At 51.0% G+C, this 18300-nt stretch overlaps 1 protein-coding gene across 3 annotated transcripts in view; it reads right to left on the bottom strand.

Annotated features, from left to right (window-relative positions):
- Nucleotides 1–4578: 4578 nt before the first annotated feature.
- LOC135898546 (ubiquitin carboxyl-terminal hydrolase 48-like) overlaps nucleotides 4579–18300 on the bottom strand; it is a 92964-nt gene continuing 79242 nt past the window's right edge. For all 3 annotated transcript variants that reach the window (XM_065427556.1, XM_065427555.1, XM_065427557.1), the window contains exons 24-28: nucleotides 10832–11040; nucleotides 8666–8809; nucleotides 7936–7978; nucleotides 7785–7817; nucleotides 4579–4840 (exon numbers count right to left, since the gene is read on the bottom strand). In XM_065427556.1, the coding sequence (XP_065283628.1) occupies nucleotides 4821–4840; nucleotides 7785–7817; nucleotides 7936–7978; nucleotides 8666–8809; nucleotides 10832–11040 (449 nt within the window). In that variant the 3' untranslated portion in view covers nucleotides 4579–4820. The remainder of the gene's footprint in view (nucleotides 4841–7784; nucleotides 7818–7935; nucleotides 7979–8665; nucleotides 8810–10831; nucleotides 11041–18300) is intronic.

Raw genomic sequence — 18300 nt, 5'->3', positions numbered from 1 at the left:
GCTACTGGCCGCCACACGCTCGCTTTTTCGAGATCGGAGGTCCGTATCTGGGTGCTACTACGGACATTGTCAAATTACGCCATACTGTCAAATTTTGTAATGGCGGCGCTTTGAGCCAATCACAGAGGCCGTAGCAGCCCAGTGAGCCAATTAGAGCTGAGAACATGGCGAACTGGTCAATATGGCGGAACTTGACAATGTCCAGAAATGACAACCATTTGTTTGACGGCAGCCTCCAGAATACATTGACCCCTCACTATTGTTACGTTGTAGTGACATCGAAGAACCAGACAGTGCAAAAACTGTGAGTAGGCGACAACACCCCGGATATTTCGGCTACATGTATACGCGCGTCTAGCGCCGTGTGATGCTTTGTAAAAGGGGCTGGACGGAGAAAACGGGCAGCATAAAAAAAATAAACAGAAGAACACCGCTCCGATTTTCTTGTGCATGCCGAATGGCTGCTCCTATTTCAAATGACGTTTCGTACATACTCGAAGGCTAGGTACGTGGAAATTCCCGACAGGTCTATCAGTGAACCGCAAATACAGCGAGAAAAACGGTAGTGCAAGCTGTAAAAAGCAGAGAAACACGCGAGTCCCAGGGGACTCCGTTGGAGTAACGTGTTTCTGAATATTTTTTGAACATAACACACATTGAGCTTGGCAAAGAACGACTGGTTTTTGTTTGCTACTTTGATCACTAAACGACCACCCACCCACTTTTCCTTAAAAAAACACATTGGGTCATTTCTCGCAGGCACAGATAAAGAGAAATGACGCTGCACGTGGCCGCCCCTCTCTACCCCTGAAAATCTGTATGACGGGGCTTGCCCAGCGCACCCCCCTCCCTGTCATGTATGTGCTCCCCCCCCCCCCCTTTCCCTGAAAAAAAAAATGATGGCTATGCCACTGCATGCATGCGCGGCAAGACGGGGAAAACCCCACCACGCCACTCGCACGATAGAGTCGACCGAGCAGATGCGCCGAACTACAGTGATGAGGGCACCGCAAACTTTGCATTTAAGTTATGCGCTTAATTGAGGGCGTATAGCATTTGTTGCAGTGATTATATTTCTAGGTACCGTTTACAGGGTAGCGAAGATGGCGATAATAATAGTAAAAAAGAAAGCCCATTCGTTCCTATGCGTGCACAAGAGCAGCACAAGCATCAGCAAAGCCGGCAAAGTGGAAAGGAGAGCTTCGCTTTAAAATAGAGAGCCCAACACTTTGGGGTCAAGCCAAGCTTTCGCGCCCACTTAGAGAACGACAGTGTAGCGAAAGCAAGAAGAGGACAGGGAAGAGAACAAGTTCGCACGGCGCAGCGTCAGTGCGTACATGTTCCAAATTTTAATCTTGCTTGCGCAACACTAATATTCCAAGAAAACGTACCAAGCCCGCACTACAACTCTGATTTCGCGTCCACTCCGACACCGAACGTCGCATGGATTGGTGCATCATCACACCATGGCACTCCCGGCGCGCGCGCTGACCCCAGTCCGCTGCGACGACCTATCTCCCGCAGTGCACTGTTAAGAACGGCCTGCGGAGGTGCAAGTTTTGCTCGCCAGGTGCGAGAGCGGCGTCGACTTTTCCTGGAAAGCCACCGTTACCCTCTAGCCAAACGGCGTCGCTAAGTCTACTGTGTCCGGAGAACAATACGCCACGTCCTCTACGTTAGTCGCGGGATTGCCGAGAGGAGTTAGACGAACCAGGCTTTGTGACTGAACACGCCACCGCCGACACGGTCTGCCGTGAGCAAGGTAGTTCCCGAGGGAACGTATTTAGGCCCCGTCCCATGCACCGTTCCTGACGTAAGCCCCGATTTCTGCGAAGACCGTCTGCCCTCGGTGGGGTCCGTGAAACCGGTGCGGAAGCGTGTTCCGGACCGTAAAACCGGTGCGGAAGCCCTCCCGCTCAAAGGTGGCTCTTCTACTGATCGAACGTTTCCCTCACCTAGGGATCGAGGGAGAACCGAGTGTTTATAAACCGCTGTTGTGCGGCTGCTCAGTGTACTTTCTCTCGCAGTCATGTTAGACTGATGAACTGCAACGTCCTTGTGTAGATACTGTAAATAAACCCATATTCCTCGTTCTCGATGAGAAGCAGTCCATCCCTTCAACAACGTCCTCAGCGTGGATAAGTTGGACGACGGCATGCGCCAGCTACCATCTAATTCATGCCCGGCTCCAATCTTGACAACTGGTTACGAACGGTGGGATTGACCTCCAAATCCTTACAGCACAAACTGTGGCCCGACGACGTCATCGCGGCCCGTGTTGATTTACCTTTCCTTACATCTCTGCCTCCTCGTCACAGCCTAACCACCACCACCGACTACAGCACCTAAACCCACCGGAACGAAAGCTGAGCAATTCTCGGATCTCGATCACGACCCCACCTCGAAGGTGAGCACGCATCCGAGCGCTCCGCGTTGGAGCGCGACGCCCTGAATGAACAAGACGAATGTGTAGCAATCGCTCGACTCCAGCTTTCCGAATGTAAACTACAACGCGAGAGCGCTCTACAGCGCTCGAAAGCGAAAGTGTCGCAAGGCTCAGATCCCTTTCCCCGCGAAGACCATCCCGGCCCGACGGCCGTGGTGACTAGCGGACCCACCCGGGCCCAGTCTCAAGTATGGACACTACGACCGGTCTAGCATGACTATATATTGTGACGAAGTGTAAGCAATAACGGCAGTGCGCTCGCTTACCGTGCTTATGTAGCCGTCTGCCTGAGCAAATGACTGCACTACCTATTTTCTGCTCTACTATCCACTTCCTGCCCAATGATGCGTAAATGGCTATCTCGAATGAATGCCACAAAACACCTTACAACTTAAAGAAGTGGGAGGGCACGGTTAGGATCAGAAAACGCATGAAAATTGCTTGCAACTATCGAATCCTTTTCATGGCCATAGATCATCCATAAGTACACGATGTTGTTCGCTTTTCCATATATTTTTCGCAGTGCAGTAAGATGCACAGGATGGTTATACGGCATAAGTTAATGCGGAAGTGGAAGTACGACTTGCGAGACAGCAGTCCATTGACATATATCGCGAAGGGTACAAAATGCGCCGCTGCGGCGAGTATCAAAACCAATCGTCAAATCATAAACATGCACTGTAGAAGGATTGAAAAGCGGGTGAGTTGGAACCTATTCATTCTTGGGCAGCGCTGTTAGGATTGGGGGCTCAATCCCATCGCTCGTAACCCGTTGTCAAGATTGGAGTCCGGCATGAATTAGAAGGTAGCTGGCCCATGCCGTCGTCCAACTTATCCACGCTGAGGACGTTGATGAAGGGACGGACTGCTTCTCGTCGAGAACGAGGAATATGGGTTTATTTACAGCATCTACATCAGTCTAGCATGACTGCGAGAAAAGGTACATCAGTCTAACATGACTGCTTGAGAAAGTACTGAGCATCCGCACAACTGCGGTTTATAAACACTCGGTCCTCCCTTGATCCCAAGGTGACGGAAACGTTCGTCCAGTCATCGTAAACAAGTCGCCTCTCTGCGGGACGGCTTACACACACACACACACAACTTTGCGTGAGGTTCACGGTCCGGAGCCGACGTCAGACGGACTTCGTAGAACTCGGGACTTACGTCAGGAAAGGTGCCTTTTTTTCCCGAGCTGACCGCCGCAGCGCGCCGCCGGGTGCCTATTGTCTTGCCTCTTGAACGGCGCGTGGGAAGGAGCCTCGAACTACGTTCCTGCGAGCACTCCCCCGCTGGCGGCAGACCAGGGCGGCGGTGGCGGGCTCAGTAACAATAGTTGGTCCGCCGATCGCATTTCGTCACAACGGCGACGAGGCTAAAGCGTAACGGTGGCGTTCCAAGAAAAAGTTGCCGCCGCTGTCGCAACTGGCTGGCAAAAGAACTTCAGCTGGCCGTTCTTAACAGCGCACACACAAATACGCTTGCATCGTTAAGCATGTTGATAGGTGTATACTGTAATTCAGAAGCGGTGTACAAGATACCTTGCGACTGTGGCAACGTCTACATCGGAAAGACTGGCCGGTGTGTAAATATCGGGCTACGTGAACACGCCGATTCCTTAGAGGAGTGTCGTCGCATCTTGCCAGCCATTGTCGTGATTGCGGCTGAGTGCCTTTTGAGGATACCTCAATTATTATGAAACATCACGACCAGCGCACACGTGAGGCAGCCGAGGCATACAGCATATTCAAAAACAGAAACATTTGTACAAGGCAGCCGTCAGTTTCCCTGGCAAAGTAAAAGATCTCGTTCACTGATCGGTCGTGGGTGTATGACTTTTTCTTGTAATCCACATGACATTTATGATTACTGGGTATATAATCTTTCTCTTCAAATAAAAACTTTTAGTTGTTAGACCAGCGCTTGTCGTGTATTTTTCGTGTTTATTTTGTGTGTGCGCTGCCCAAGAATGGAGAAACATGCAGTTCGTCTTCTTATGGTGGCGTCTGCCAATAACGCGCCTCGGGGATTTTTACCGCTGGCACGGGCCTATGCGAAGGCCGGTCAGCAATATCGAAAACGGGCTGACTCAACGTCTGCCAACGCCGCCGAGCAGTGAAGGACACGCAAAGTTTTTGTTTGTTTTTTTCTGCTTTAATTAAACAGGTAAGAAAATGACAGAAAACGATCGGGCTCGATGTGACGAGAGGAACGCGGGAGGCTAACTACGCGGCGACTTGCGTACCTCGGAGAGCAACATTACGTCGTGTGCGTCTGGCCAAGAGGCTTCACTTAAAGGGCTGCGACGGCAAGGCACACCACACCATCGGCAGCAGCGGCACCGGGCGCCGTCCGGCGCAGGATCTTCCGGTTGTCACTCCTGGAGCTTGGTGCCTGTAAAAAGGGGCGCAGAGAAGGCGCCAATACTGTTGCACGGCTCACGCTGGCTTCGAAGATGACAAAAAATTGGCTTCCCAAAAGGAACGCGAAACGCTGTAAAACTTGAAAACAAGTTTTCTTTTATTTTAAGAGTATGTAAATAATAATAGGACTGTGACTTTCAATTCTGCATTCAGCCACACGCTCGTGCCACAATGCCCTTTGAATAAAGCGACTTGCGTTCTTTCGACTTCGCTACAGGGGAGCATACTCGCCTTTAATTGGGCCGCGGAAGCTTCGGTGATAAGTAGCATACTTGTTATAATTATCGCAGAGCGAAGAAGGCCCCGAACTTGAGAAATGGGATTGCTTCAGCTTGGTAAATGCTGCCGCTTGTCACACGGACCGTATGAGAAAGATATATCCACCTATCGAAACGATGGGCACTCTTTCTGGGGCACTTTATCCCTGTTTATTAACTTCTTTAGCACACGGAACGTAGACGGTGGGTCGGAGGATGGGCTGAAGGTTTTCTTCAACTGCGCTCTGTCTGCGCAGGTTACGAAAGAAGCATGTTGGCAAGTGCATATTGAAGCGTTGGAGCACGCCACACTGCCCTACTTCGTGAACGTGTCGACGAAATTACGCGATTGGAATCCAATGTGGGGTTATTTGCTTACTGTACAAATGTGCGGGCGACCGCCACGCTAATGTATTTTGATATAGTGTTTAGAAGCACGAGTCTCACATGCATTCAGTGAAAGCGCATTTGTGCAAGACTAATGTGGCATCATTTAAGAAATGCGCATGCCATTGGACTTGCTTATTCAACGACACATACCATTCCTTAAGGGGCCACTCCGTAAACAATAGGGTTCCACCTTTCCACCTCCATTTTGTTTTGTTTGATACGGTTACCGGTATGATGTCTAATAAATGATCTAACTCAAAAATGTCAGAAAAAAACAAAAGAAAAAAAGCCACACTGCGGTGACTGCATGATCCACAGCTAGATGAAATGGCTGTCAGAACAGCTATGAACCTCTTTATTATTACTATTTTCATTTTTGAAACCTAAAAACCAGCATGTGGCTTCGAGTGGGCCCGTCACTCAACTGTACAGCTAATCAATTATCTCAACTGCACAACTTATTTCCTAATCTCTATATAAGAGAGTGAAGCTGCGGCGAAGTAGGGAAGCTGAGTAGCTTACTCTCTGATTAACATAATATGCTTTAGTTAGCGGAGGTGCCTTAATTATCGACAGAGGTCGCGTGCTTCCTAGAGGTGAGTTGCTACGAAACCTGTCACGTGTCAGCTTCTTTCTCAGTTTTCACCTGAGAAAGAAGGTGCACGTTTCACGATTCCCGTAGCAGCCGCAGTTCTTCTGTCTTCCGGTTTACTGAAGGACTGCCGTGTGTGGTTACAAAAGTGCGGTAACTTGCTGCTCTGCAGGCAATCTTGACGCGAGTTACGAAGGACGCACGTTTGTTCAATGAACACTTCCCAACGACTGCTCGTGCGCATTAAATGAGAGCCTTCTAAGCAGTATAAAGACGATTTTAAGAACGCACTGCAGTGATATGCGGCAATATGGCTTCACAAAATATTCATATACCCTTATCGACGCTCATAACGGCCGATCTAATGTCGGAAAATATAATTCCACTAGAGAAAGTACCGAGCCAACGAAAGCCACGCAGCGGGAAACGTTATCACGACGCCCCGTAACACGATCCCCGGTAGTTTCCGATGCCGGCAGTTCAACGGACAGTAAAGTTAAAACTAACAAAAAGAAAGAATAAAAGCAAGTCACCGCCGGTCAACTATTGGCCCGTTCTGTGTCGAACGACGGCCACCACCACGCACAGCGTCGCAAGTGTCGCACACGCAGCGCAAGAATGGGACTCCCCTTTGCAGGACAGGCCCCGTAGCGGCGAGGTACCACACCTGTGGCCCGCATCGAGGGGTCATCATCCGCCCCACCGGCCCATTCAGCTCTCCGGCGACACTGTAGGCGTGCAGGGGTTATCGCGGGCAGCGCCCCCCGAACTCCTCAAAGGGTGGCGGGGAGAAGGCGAGGGCCCCTTCGGGTCGCCGCCGCGGCAGCATCGGCAGGCAGCGGAAGCGCCACCTCGGGGCAGATGTGCGAGCCCCCCTTTGGGCCCCGCGCTCGGCGGCAGCGGCGTGGGAACCGGGGGTCAAGGGCCGTTGCTCGGGGCATCGCCGTTTCCCCCGCCGCCTGAGCAATCCGTGCGCGCGCGGTAGCAGCCGCGCGCGCACACCGCGACGATCCGCCCCGTGCGCCGCCGCCCCCAGACGCTGGGAAACGGTGCCCCACCGCGCCACGACACGGGGTCCAAGCCGGTGCGTGCTCTGCGCGCGGTCCGTTCACCTTCCTCGTCACTCCGCGCCAAGCGCGCTCGGAGGCGCCACGGCGGTCGTGGAAAAACGGACCCGCGGAAGCGCCTCTCCGGCTGCCTCGCGCAAGATCCCGTGACGGCGTTCAATCACACGAAACTTGGCTAAGGAGGCGACCCCGGCGGCGCGAGATGAAAATTAAATGCGGGGAATCCCTGAGAACCTCATCGCCCCTCTTTATCACGGGTATGAAGGCGGGCGCGGACGGACGCGGGAAACGGCGGGAAGATGGCGGGGGACGCGCGAGAGATTCGGGCAGCCGGGCACTACATGTGTGCATGAGCGCGACCTAGCGTGCGGGACTCGGTGTGCTCTGGCTATGTTGGCCGCTCCCTATATTCACACGCGCAATTTTCGTGGCCTATGCAGGCCTTCGACCTCCCAACGAGATAGCGCGATAAAATTGTCGGGACTGGCGTGATTGAAAAGCAACCCGGCTTAGTTTTTGTTCCTCGTACGAGAGGACTCCGGCGAGCACGACGCACAATGCCACATCTGTGTTCCCTGGTCTGCCCAGTCCGTCCGTCAGCATGCTTACCTTTAAAGCCCATTCCGGTAGACTGGTCTCCGCCTGCAACGAGTAAAAGAGATACGGTTAACGCCAGAACCTAAAATTGGCGGCGGGCGCCCATTGTACCACACGTAAAGACAGCCGAACACAGACCCAAAATGCGCCAGCGTACACTCACCAGACTGGTCGCAATCTTCCAGATCACCTGCCGGCTCGTCCACCTGCACCGAACAGAGCCGGTCAGCGCCAATTCATTCATTCATTCATTCATTCATTCATTCATTCATTCACTCGCCGCGGTGGCACAGCAACTACGACGTTTTGCTGCTGAGTCAGAGGTCGAGAGTGCGACTTCCGGCCGCGGCGGCTGGCAACATGGTCGTTTCAACATGGGCGGAACGCAAAAAAAAAGCTTGTTTTTTTTTTAGATTTAGGTGCACGTTAAAGGTATAATAGTGAAAATTAATTAATCACACCATGACGTCCCTGATAACAATTGTGAAGCTTTGGGACGTTAAACCCCATAATATGATTTTGATTTCATTCATCGGTTCGTTCGTTCGTTCGTTCGTTCATACTACGACCTTGGCACGAGGCACCACTACTACGCAACCAGCGAGTTGCGCGCCCGAACACTTCAAGGACAGAATGTCAAGGGTGTTATGTGTACACCGCACAGCAAAGCGGACAGCTGCAAAAGGGGGCCGTAGAAACCAGTGTGAGTGGCAGGCTATACCTAAGCATCTGGGAATTCCGCTGATTACGCACTTTGTACGAAATTAAAACCCTCCAAGGAATTTACTTGAAATACGCGATTCAACTTTGGCCGGCTGGTAGACTGCGTTAAGTGCCAGTGCGAACGGGTCCTTAATACACACTGCCCCGATTACCGGGGGAACAGCACGCACCACGAGCAGCAGCAGTGCTCCTGGCAGCACTCCGAGCTCGGCGAGCGTGGAGGAGTTCCCGCTGAGCGGCAGCGGGGGCTGGCCGTCTCCTTGGTCCAGGCTCAGGTGCTGGTCGAACGGGGCAACCGAGAACAGTTCCATCACCTGCACGCCGCCGCCCAACGAGAAGAATGACGGGTCGGAGAAAACTACTTTTTCTTTTCTTTTCTTTTTTTTTTAATAACGACGCCTTATCTTATTCGAACTGTATTCTGTCATCAGAGAAACGTGGTGACGGGACACAGTTTGAAAGTTATGATGAGGAGTGCAACATTAACCCCTGCCTGCACAAAAAAAAAAAGGTATTATTAGAGACAAGGTACGAGGTGACCCTCGTCACACTGCTATATACGAGTACAAGACGGAACCCGTTAACATGACGCTTATACTCCCTTCTAACCAACTCTGTCGTGAAGCGAAAGCTAAGGGTCGCGCCAGCGAACAAAGAAAAAGAAACATCGATTGTCCACATCTGATGCCCATCTGCGCGACTCCGACTGAATGGAAACGTTACAGAAGGTTTCGCAGCGCTCCTCCCTTCTCTGGAGCATGACGCCAGGTCTCGTTACCGAGTGGCAGACACGAGCCCAACGTAGCCTTCGCTGCACGTATTTGAAGACGAATGGGCCTTATGATCCATGACCATCGCCTTGAGAGGGCACCCGGTCGCTCGCACGTTGGCTCTGGCGTCAAGCCATTCGTATCTTTTTAAGCATGAAATGTTTAGCTCCCGTTGTCGGCGACCTTCACGTGAACCAAAAGTCAGAGCCGTTACCGGGCACTCAAACGAGAACATCCGGACGAGAATAAAAACGAGATCCCCAACCCTTTGTACAGGACCGCATTGCATATGCTAGTTACTCCCAAACAAGTTAAAAAAAAAAATTGCTTCCGAGTTCTTCCTAATGTTTATTCACAATATCACGCAAGCTGTAACTTCTAGTACACTAAAGTTTTATTTGTAATTTTCAACAGCGACGTTCAAAAGGCAGTATAAAGGACACCTAACGCTTCAATTTTGGGAAATGGGATTTGCTACGGAGAGAGAGAGAAACAACTTTATTGAAATGGTGACGTGCAGGTGGATCCCCTCTTCCAGAACCCCACTGGCTATTGCGGCTCGCCGGGCCTGGTCGAGGGTCGCCAATTGGTTTCCCAAGTCCCGTTCGGAGTCGCGCCTCCTACGGCCAATTGCTGGTTGTGTCGTTAAGTAGCGGCGAGATGGCGTCTGCCGAACGCTGCGTGCACTGGTACGTTATGTGTTCCAAGTGTCGGGGTCTGTCGCCGTGTTCGTCGGGTTGCTGCGGATCTACTACGCTCGCCTAGCTGCTGTGTGGCGTGGCGCCGGACGCGTGTGATGCGCTGCTTTGTCTTCGTGGAGGAAGGAAAGAGCATTACGTCACGCAGCCAGCCCTTTGCTCAGTGGCGGCCCAACACGTGACCTTTTGCGTGGAGATCACAGAACAAAAATCGAGATTTACTGAGATGTTTGGTCGCACCGGCTTCAGCCGGTATGCTTCTTCTCGCTGGGCAGCGTCCACATGTGCACAGTATGGCGTGGTGCGGTGTGGTGTGGTGGGGTGTGCCGTGGCGAACATGCACTACACCCATTTTAAGATTGTGGCTGGTATCATCTACCCCCAATCTGCTTTTCCGGTCGTCATTTCATGCTAACATCCACTCTCAATTACGGGAGAGCCAGTTTTTTTTTTTTTTTTCGTACGTGTTCCTCGCTTCGTGCCCACAGCAAATAAAAGGCGACGCCTACAATGCTGGGCTAGCTACCTCTCTATCTGAAGAGAGACCGTTTCGTCCGCGCTTTAGCAACTATATGTGCCTGCTACGCAGGACAACTTCAGGTCTCAAGTTCTCGGCGCCCAAATGTTTTCAGTGTTCAAATACAGTGCACACGCTTCGAGCTCGTGTACATTGTGTTATTTGTTGAGCATTAAGCTGTAAAACTGATAAGCAAAACTACGATTGGTCGCGGAGCGAAGCTTGGAAGGCAGCACACTGGCCCGGCCCACCGATTCCCATCCTCAGCGCCTAAACCCAACGGGCTGTTTCAATCTCCAGCATCCCCCGGTGTCCGCGGCCACGGCGAGGCCGTAACCCGCGAAGCCTCACCTTGAGCTTGAGGTCGAGCAGGGTCTGCGTGGCGCGCATGTGCAGCGATCGGTCTCCCCTGCGCGCCCTCCGCTGGCGGCGCTCGTCGAGCCGCGGCCGCTTGGCGCTCGCCTCGGCCTCCTGGCTCGAGACGCGGCGGACCAGCACGGTGCCCTGCTGCGACTGGCGGCGCTCCAGGTCGGCGGACTCCCGGCACGAGTCGCACAGCGCTGCGACACACACACACCCACGCCCAGGTCACATTCACCACGCGACGGTCGCAAAAGCGCACGTGGCCGGCCTGGCCGGACAATTTATTGACGAAGGCTTTGGATTATTTGACTAATGCTTTGAGATCTTTGACTGATTTTCTTTTTGATCGCGATTAATCGGATGAGGCGACGAGCGAGCGTCGGCGCTGATGCTCCCACTGTGCTTCAACAGTTAAGAAGAGAGTGACAGCTTCAACGGTCCAGAGATTCGGGTTTCTCGGGACAGAAGCTACGCACGCACGCTTCATTCCGACGCCGCCGCGAGCGCCCTCTTCAATGCACCCAACATGTGCATGTTAGTAAGCAAGTGAACTGCCCGCTACTATAAAACGTTAACAAGCTTCCTTGCCTCCACAGCGGGACATTCGATATTTTCCGAATAAGTTTGACATGTCCATTCATTGCAGCGGACATGTCAAAACTCTATGTCAACAAATATAAGGCTTTGAAAGAATGTCTTCATAGGACAGGTTGATTTAGTGATTCTTTTTAGCGACCCTATAAGATGAAGGTGAACTTCTGGATCGCAGCATACAAGGCAGAAAATGGGCAAAAAGTACGTAGCAAGGAGGCAAAAAGTTTGCTTCGTAGTACTTTTAAGGTGGATTACGGCATTATATACTCAATTGCTCATACATCGTCAAGACTGCCGCGCATCGCATATAGAAGAAACAGGCAACTTCCAATTACATATCAAGCAGCACCATAATAATGTAGCTAAGGGGACAACGCCGCCGTTAACGCACGCGCTGGGTGAACGTCACCTTAACACGGGTCACAACATTGATTTGGATTCTGCGACTGCCATCGACACGCAGAAAACAGTATCACCCCGCCTACTTTTGGAATCGTTATTAAACCTGTCGACGCCTCTTACACTTAATCAGACGCGTGGAAATCTACCAGAGATATACACCAGATCGTTGCGCCATCTGCTACGTGTACAAGGCACGGCACAACTTGTCTCGATTTAATGTGGACAAGAGATCCGTAATGGACTCGAAACGTCATGTTTTGTTCAAACTTAGGAGAGTGTTTGTTTGCTGTCAAGAAAAAAAAAATGTACGCCATCGCCAGACGTTGTTCCGTCGAACCCTGGACTATAAACTTGCTCATTACCAAAACTAAAAGCAACGTTTTTTAGGTAACGTTGACTAAAACTGCGCCAACCGGGATGCGCGCAGTTCGCGACCAGCTGTACGTCCACCACCCGCGAAATGAAAAAGTTTGTACAAAGGGCCGGTAGTGTTACCAATGCGTCTAATTTGTGAGACGGATGGTTAGCCAAGGTAGCTGACTTATTTCGCCACGCAAGCGTTGCCAACGACAACGGGGAAAGAAAAGTCCACAGAGAAAAAAAAGTAAATAAAAGGAAGTCAGTTCTTGCGCAAGTTATGACGTAATGGTGCGCACGGGTTATGAAGATCAATGGTGTCGAAGGGGAGATGCTGTACGAGGTGAAGCACAGCAAATCTTTTCAACGCTTCCTCAATGAGAAACAGAGTGCCCTGTAGGGTGAACGATTGTCTGAGGTCACATTCAGCAGGTGTTTACATATGGCGCGCGTACTGTCGTTGTCGTGCACCGAAGTCGTCCGCAAGCGAAGCGGTACAACACATCGCTGAGGGAACGCTGCTGTTGGTCACGAGACGTTCAAAATACCCAAGGGACATGTAAGTTGGCGATTCTTCCAAATAAAACAAGAGCGACGTCGTTGTTTAATCTTGTGAGCCACTTATGAAAAAGCGCTGGTCAGAGGTAGTGTTGTGCATTTACAAAAATGGCTTGCGCTACTAGTTATAGTATTGCAGAATATCTGCCTGGCTTGGTTTGAAGGTGCTGATGTGTTCGCCGCTGGCCTATTCTGCACGGCCATGTGTTCATCACTTAACAGCCCACTCAAACAAAACAAAGAACGTATCCATCTGGAAAGCGTAGGTAGCACAAGATGGTTCTGAAATATGTTTTTTAAAGTTCGAAGGCAACATTTTTAGCATCGCGCCACGCACCATCTAAGAGTTCCAGAATGCATCGGTATGCGAGTGCGGTCTCGTACTCAACAGCAGAATGCCGCAGCCGCCGAGACCCCGAAGCGCGTTTCACGGCGCCAACAGCACGCGCTGCGGGAAAGAGCTGGAGAGGAGCGCGCGAACAGTGGGTGTCACTAGCTTCGATAAATGGCACCTCGGCCAGACAATCACATTTAACGCTCAGCACGTGATTGGAGGTGAAGCTAGTTAGGCATCTCGGGAGTCGGGTCACACTCAGTCCACTCGGTCGTCAAAATTACAGCGTACGTACAAGCCAGTAAGTTTACATTTGACCACGTTTTCTTTCCTTTGAAGCGCTGAAATGGGTGTTCCAGTTCTGTTTACAACTCTGTACAGCGCGCACAGAGCCACAAGCTTAAGTGTTTTGTAATGAACCGTGTGCTTGGGCGACCGATCGGCACCGATACGAAAGCTAATGCAGTCGCTCTCTGCGCGAACACTCGCGCTCGCGCGTGACTGAATGCGTGCAGCCTGCTCGGTATACACACTGCGACAAATGCAAGGGAAGAGTTACGTTGAGTACGCTAGCGTCCACTGCACACAACTAGGCGGCTGAAGGTCGCAGGCGCGCACAAATCCACGACCCTGTGTGCGCGCCAGGGTCGGGGGCGCATTTAAAAGTGGGCGAAGACACCAATGAAAGTGCACGCACGGCATCCGCTGACGCGGCGCGACAATGACGGATGCGCCGCCCTGAATCATGCCGCGGAAACGACCTGTGACGGCGGCCGGCGGCGCAAACGCGAAGAAAAAGGGGGCGCAAATGGACGGCCGACGACGACGACGCGAACCACCGCCGGCGAGAGGAAAAAAAAATACCGTCGGCTGGCTGCTGCTGCTGCAGAGGCAGCAAGCGATAAAAACGGCGAAAGCCGTCGACACCCCAGCAGGTCGCGCCGATTTTCTTTTTCCCTCAGCGCGACCCATCTTCCCCTCATTCACGAGCGACGCGGCAGAGTGCGAAACAAGCGCCTCCGCCGCCGCCAGCGACCGTTCGTCTACGCACCATTAACGCGAGCTTAGGCCCAAGGTGGCGCTGCTCTCCCCGAGCGTGTCGTCTTCGCGTTACGTATTCGGCCGCGAAGCACTATGCGCACCCGCGTTCCCTCGACCGAGCCTCCGGTAAGAAGAAGCCCGCTACGCCGCTCCGTTTTACTTGCTGTACTTCCTTGGCGCTCCGAAACTGAGCCCACAAGGCTATGCTCGAGCCACGGGAGAGCAAGTCTTCGACTTGGGGCAACACGTGCAAGACTGACTGCGAAACAACACCCGCAGAGGAGTATTGCAGCGCGCGACGTGCGCACCTGAAGCCAACGTTCGCCACTTTTTAATAGGCCACAACACGTAATTTCTGAGCCACGGTCGTGCGCACTCTGGGTACTGCATTTCAGCGTAGATTCGTTGAGGAACGAGGAGTGGATTAGAGGGGCTTGACTTTCTTTTATTACAAAAAAAAATAATTATAATAATGAGGCCAGCCAGGCAGATTAAGAGCGGAACCTACATCTTCGGTTTTGTGATGTGGATTCGGCAAGACGTGGTTCATCTCCCACCAGCGGCACGTTGTCTTTTCAACCATTTTCATTTCCTTCCTTCTTACTATTTCTACAATTCTATTAAACACAACAACAAACAATTTCCCGTATGCTTTACCTGGCTTCGCTGTCTGTATTCTCCATAAAGTTGCAACTAAATATTTCCAAGCTTCATCGATCGTCGGTACCCAACACGTCGTCTCAAAGGTAACCACCTCCGTAAGTAAAGGCTGTGTTAAAGATTAACACTAAGTCAATTTAAACTCGCAAACTCCGTCTTAAAAGCTGTGCTTTCATAAATTGAGCAGAAAGAGGCTGATTAATACAGGCGAAAATCAAGGCCACATAATCAATTTTGATATTTCGCGCCGAAGTTCAGCACCGGTGCGTCAGTGTAACGCCCAGTATGTTCCATTTTCTTGCATTTGGGCCTCTTTGACGCATGAAAAGTTCTCTAAACAAGCTTTAGCAGGATAAATGGCATTCCAAACGAATCAAAGGGTCAGCCCGTCGGTTCCTTTGGAATGCCATCCTGCTTCACAAGGTAAACAATCAACCGGATCAGACTAAGAAAATAATTCAGTGGCGATTTAGCCGTAATTGCGAGAAATGCGCGATCACACACACACAATCACACACACACACACACACACACACACACACACACACACACACACACACACACACACACACACACACACACACACACACACACACACACACACACACACACACACACACACACACCTTATACTAACGCATTGAAAAAACAAGACTTCTAGGCAAGCCGGTCTAACTCCAACGCGGCGTCGCCAACCGCTTTCATTTTATCAATTATTTTATCAATTACACGGTGTCTACCAAGTTGACATTTTCAAGTTCACTGACTTTTCCAGTTTTCCCTGAGTCCCTTTGCAAAAATTGCCTGAGTGACACAGAACATTGTTTTACGTCAAGACGAGCTGACACCATGTCACCCGATGCCGTCACTCTCTAGTAAGCATTAAAAAAAGAGAGACAATCCAGTTTGAATAGTAAGAAGTAATGTTTATTTTATTCGAAATAGAAAACTGAAGGGAGGGGTTAGTTGAATGCACAGCGAATAAAATATCTTCGAAAAAAAGTTGGTAAAGCCCATTGTAAATCGAGTCGGACATTTTCAAACACGAATAAGATATGTATACAGAAGCAAAATTTTCGAAAATCAGCTATTTCTATCAAGTGATAGCAAGCTCATTGGCATTAGGCCCGAAATTTGTCACAACCTCAACTGTCCTGATATAATGTCAATCCACGCACAATGCCTCAGTGTTGAGTTTCACTGCTTCAAAGAGTTTATTTTGGTTTAGATGAGGGTCACCTGCATCTCGGCATCAGCCAACACTTTCCTTTTTGAGCTCAAGCTCCTTCAAAGAAGAGGCGGCACAGTTCCTTTCCCGATCATTCCTCAGTGCGTCGGTCCTTTCTGTTCTCGATCTCGTTCCGCCGCGAGTTCGCCCCACGGACTATTTGAAACATCTTCTAGGTTAGTTGAAAAGTCAACGTCCGATTTTCTCGGACTCCCTAAGCGCCGCTAAAGCTTCTGGAAAATCGGGCAGTCCGAAAAAAATGAATGCATGTCTTTTACTGCCTTTAAGGGCTCAAATCGCCACAGGCACGTCCGAAAAGGCTCCGAAGGCCTGCCAGTACACGTATTAGGTATATTGGTCCTCTTACCGAGACAGGAGACGGCGGATGCGCGCTTGTATAAAAGAAGTACCGTGTCCCGTGACAACTGCGCCTTCCCACGCTTAAGCTTCACTGCAATACTTCACCTATGCTTTACCGCGTAACATTGCTGCGCTGAGGCGAAGCTGCCTTTCGGAAACCAGAATTATGCAACGTGCCGTGCTTTCCACGCTTCGAAGCCAATCGCGAGGATTAGTCAATTAGTTACGATTCCTCTCTTTTACTCGCGCCAGCATTAGGGCGACTTTCCTTCCCTTTCAATAAAGTGACAACTAATTTTTCGATAGAAGCACAAATTCCCTGAGTTTTCCTCGAGTATTTCCAGACCGTTCAAAATCCCCAAGAATTCCCGGTTTTCGCGGTTTTCCCGGTTACACCCTGAATTATATGCGAGTAGTTGCCGTGCTTTTTTATATTCTAAACTCCAAGTGCGATAAGATCGCTCCGTATCACGGTGTACGAATATACTCTGTATACTTCTTACACCATGCTCCGTATTCTGTGTGTGAGAGGAAAAGCTTGCGAGAGTGGCCCGAGAAGGATGATGTCTTCATGCGCGCTATCTTCCCGCTCGGAAATGGGCGTCTTGCGCTGGAGTTTGAGGTACAGTAGCGGCGCCTGGTGGCGGCGAGCAACGTTATCTGGGTAGTATCAGCTTGGGTAGTATTGAGCCCTGGCTGTGGCGAAGCACGTTTCTAGCCCGAGTTTTGCATCGATTCGCACTTTTTTCTGCCCTGCTGCGAGTGCGAAAAGGCTCGTCACTTCTCACAAACCACGCTGACCACGCTGCGCGCTGGCCGCAGCCTATAGTTTAACGAAAACGGACTCTCCGTGTGCCGTTGGACGTAATGCTGAAAACAGAAGGAATCGCCGACGCCGATCCGGAGAGACCTAGCTCAACCTCGAAAAAGCGTCACCGTCGTTACAAGTGCGTCGTTGGCTGCCATGAACAAGAGGGCCTGAATCCTAACATCAGATTCTACCGTTTTCCTTCAAGGCCTCACGAAGCAGAGCGTCGGGCGCGCTGGATAACTGCATGCAGTTCGTCGAGCTAGGTAGGCGCAACTTCGCGTCATGCTGACTGCTTCGCCTGTCTTGAAGCTTGCTTGATTATCTGTGTTGCTAAAATTCGGTCTTTTGCACTTACAGCCCCGACGGCAAACCGTGGGAACCAAGGCCGAACGCCAGGATATGCAGTCACCACTTTGTGGGCAACGAGAAAAGCGATTCGGCCAGTCACCCTGCGTATATATGTGCCTACAGTCTTCCCCGCGGCCTACAACAGGCCTCTTCCGCCTGTCTCTACAATTTACAGACCATGTCTAGGGCATGCACAACACAGCAAGTAGCAAAAATTGGTGATCCAGTATATAATTTACAGGTCAAGCCCAATATCTCACTTCAGATAATCACTATTAAATGGCAGACCAACATAGCAGCAGGCATGGATAGTGATTCACGATTCCAGACCCGGCCACAGCGACAATTAACAATTCGACCGGTGCGAAGTGGTGAAGTGACCAGGTGTGTGCAAATAACCACAAATGGTCGGGCTGATTCGGTGAGAATTTACTATCCCACTACGAGCAGCACAGGTTAGAGAGGTAAATGTGCTCATCCTTGACCTCAAGCCAGGACGTTGAGGCAAAGCAGCAAGGTAGTATTGATTACAGCACATCGATGTTCGAGCGCTGTCATTAAATCAAGCGATCCGCGCACGAGCTCGCGCTGCAGCGCGATCCGCACGTACGTTACTGTGAGCTCATATGCATTGCATCAGTCAGTTATCGGTTGCTTAAGGGACAGATGGTCGCTACTACAGCGCAGGCACAACTACTTGTCTAGCAGCATGCAGTCAACAAAGATTGCAGGAGCCCCGCCGTTTCGCGGCATGTTGAAAGACC

The sequence above is a fragment of the Dermacentor albipictus genome, chromosome 2 (genome assembly GCF_038994185.2).
Source record: "Dermacentor albipictus isolate Rhodes 1998 colony chromosome 2, USDA_Dalb.pri_finalv2, whole genome shotgun sequence".
In the NCBI taxonomy this organism is placed as follows: Eukaryota; Metazoa; Arthropoda; class Arachnida; order Ixodida; family Ixodidae; genus Dermacentor; species Dermacentor albipictus.
The sequence above is the reverse complement of the archived record's forward strand: the minus strand, read 5'-3'. Positions and strand labels throughout refer to the sequence as shown.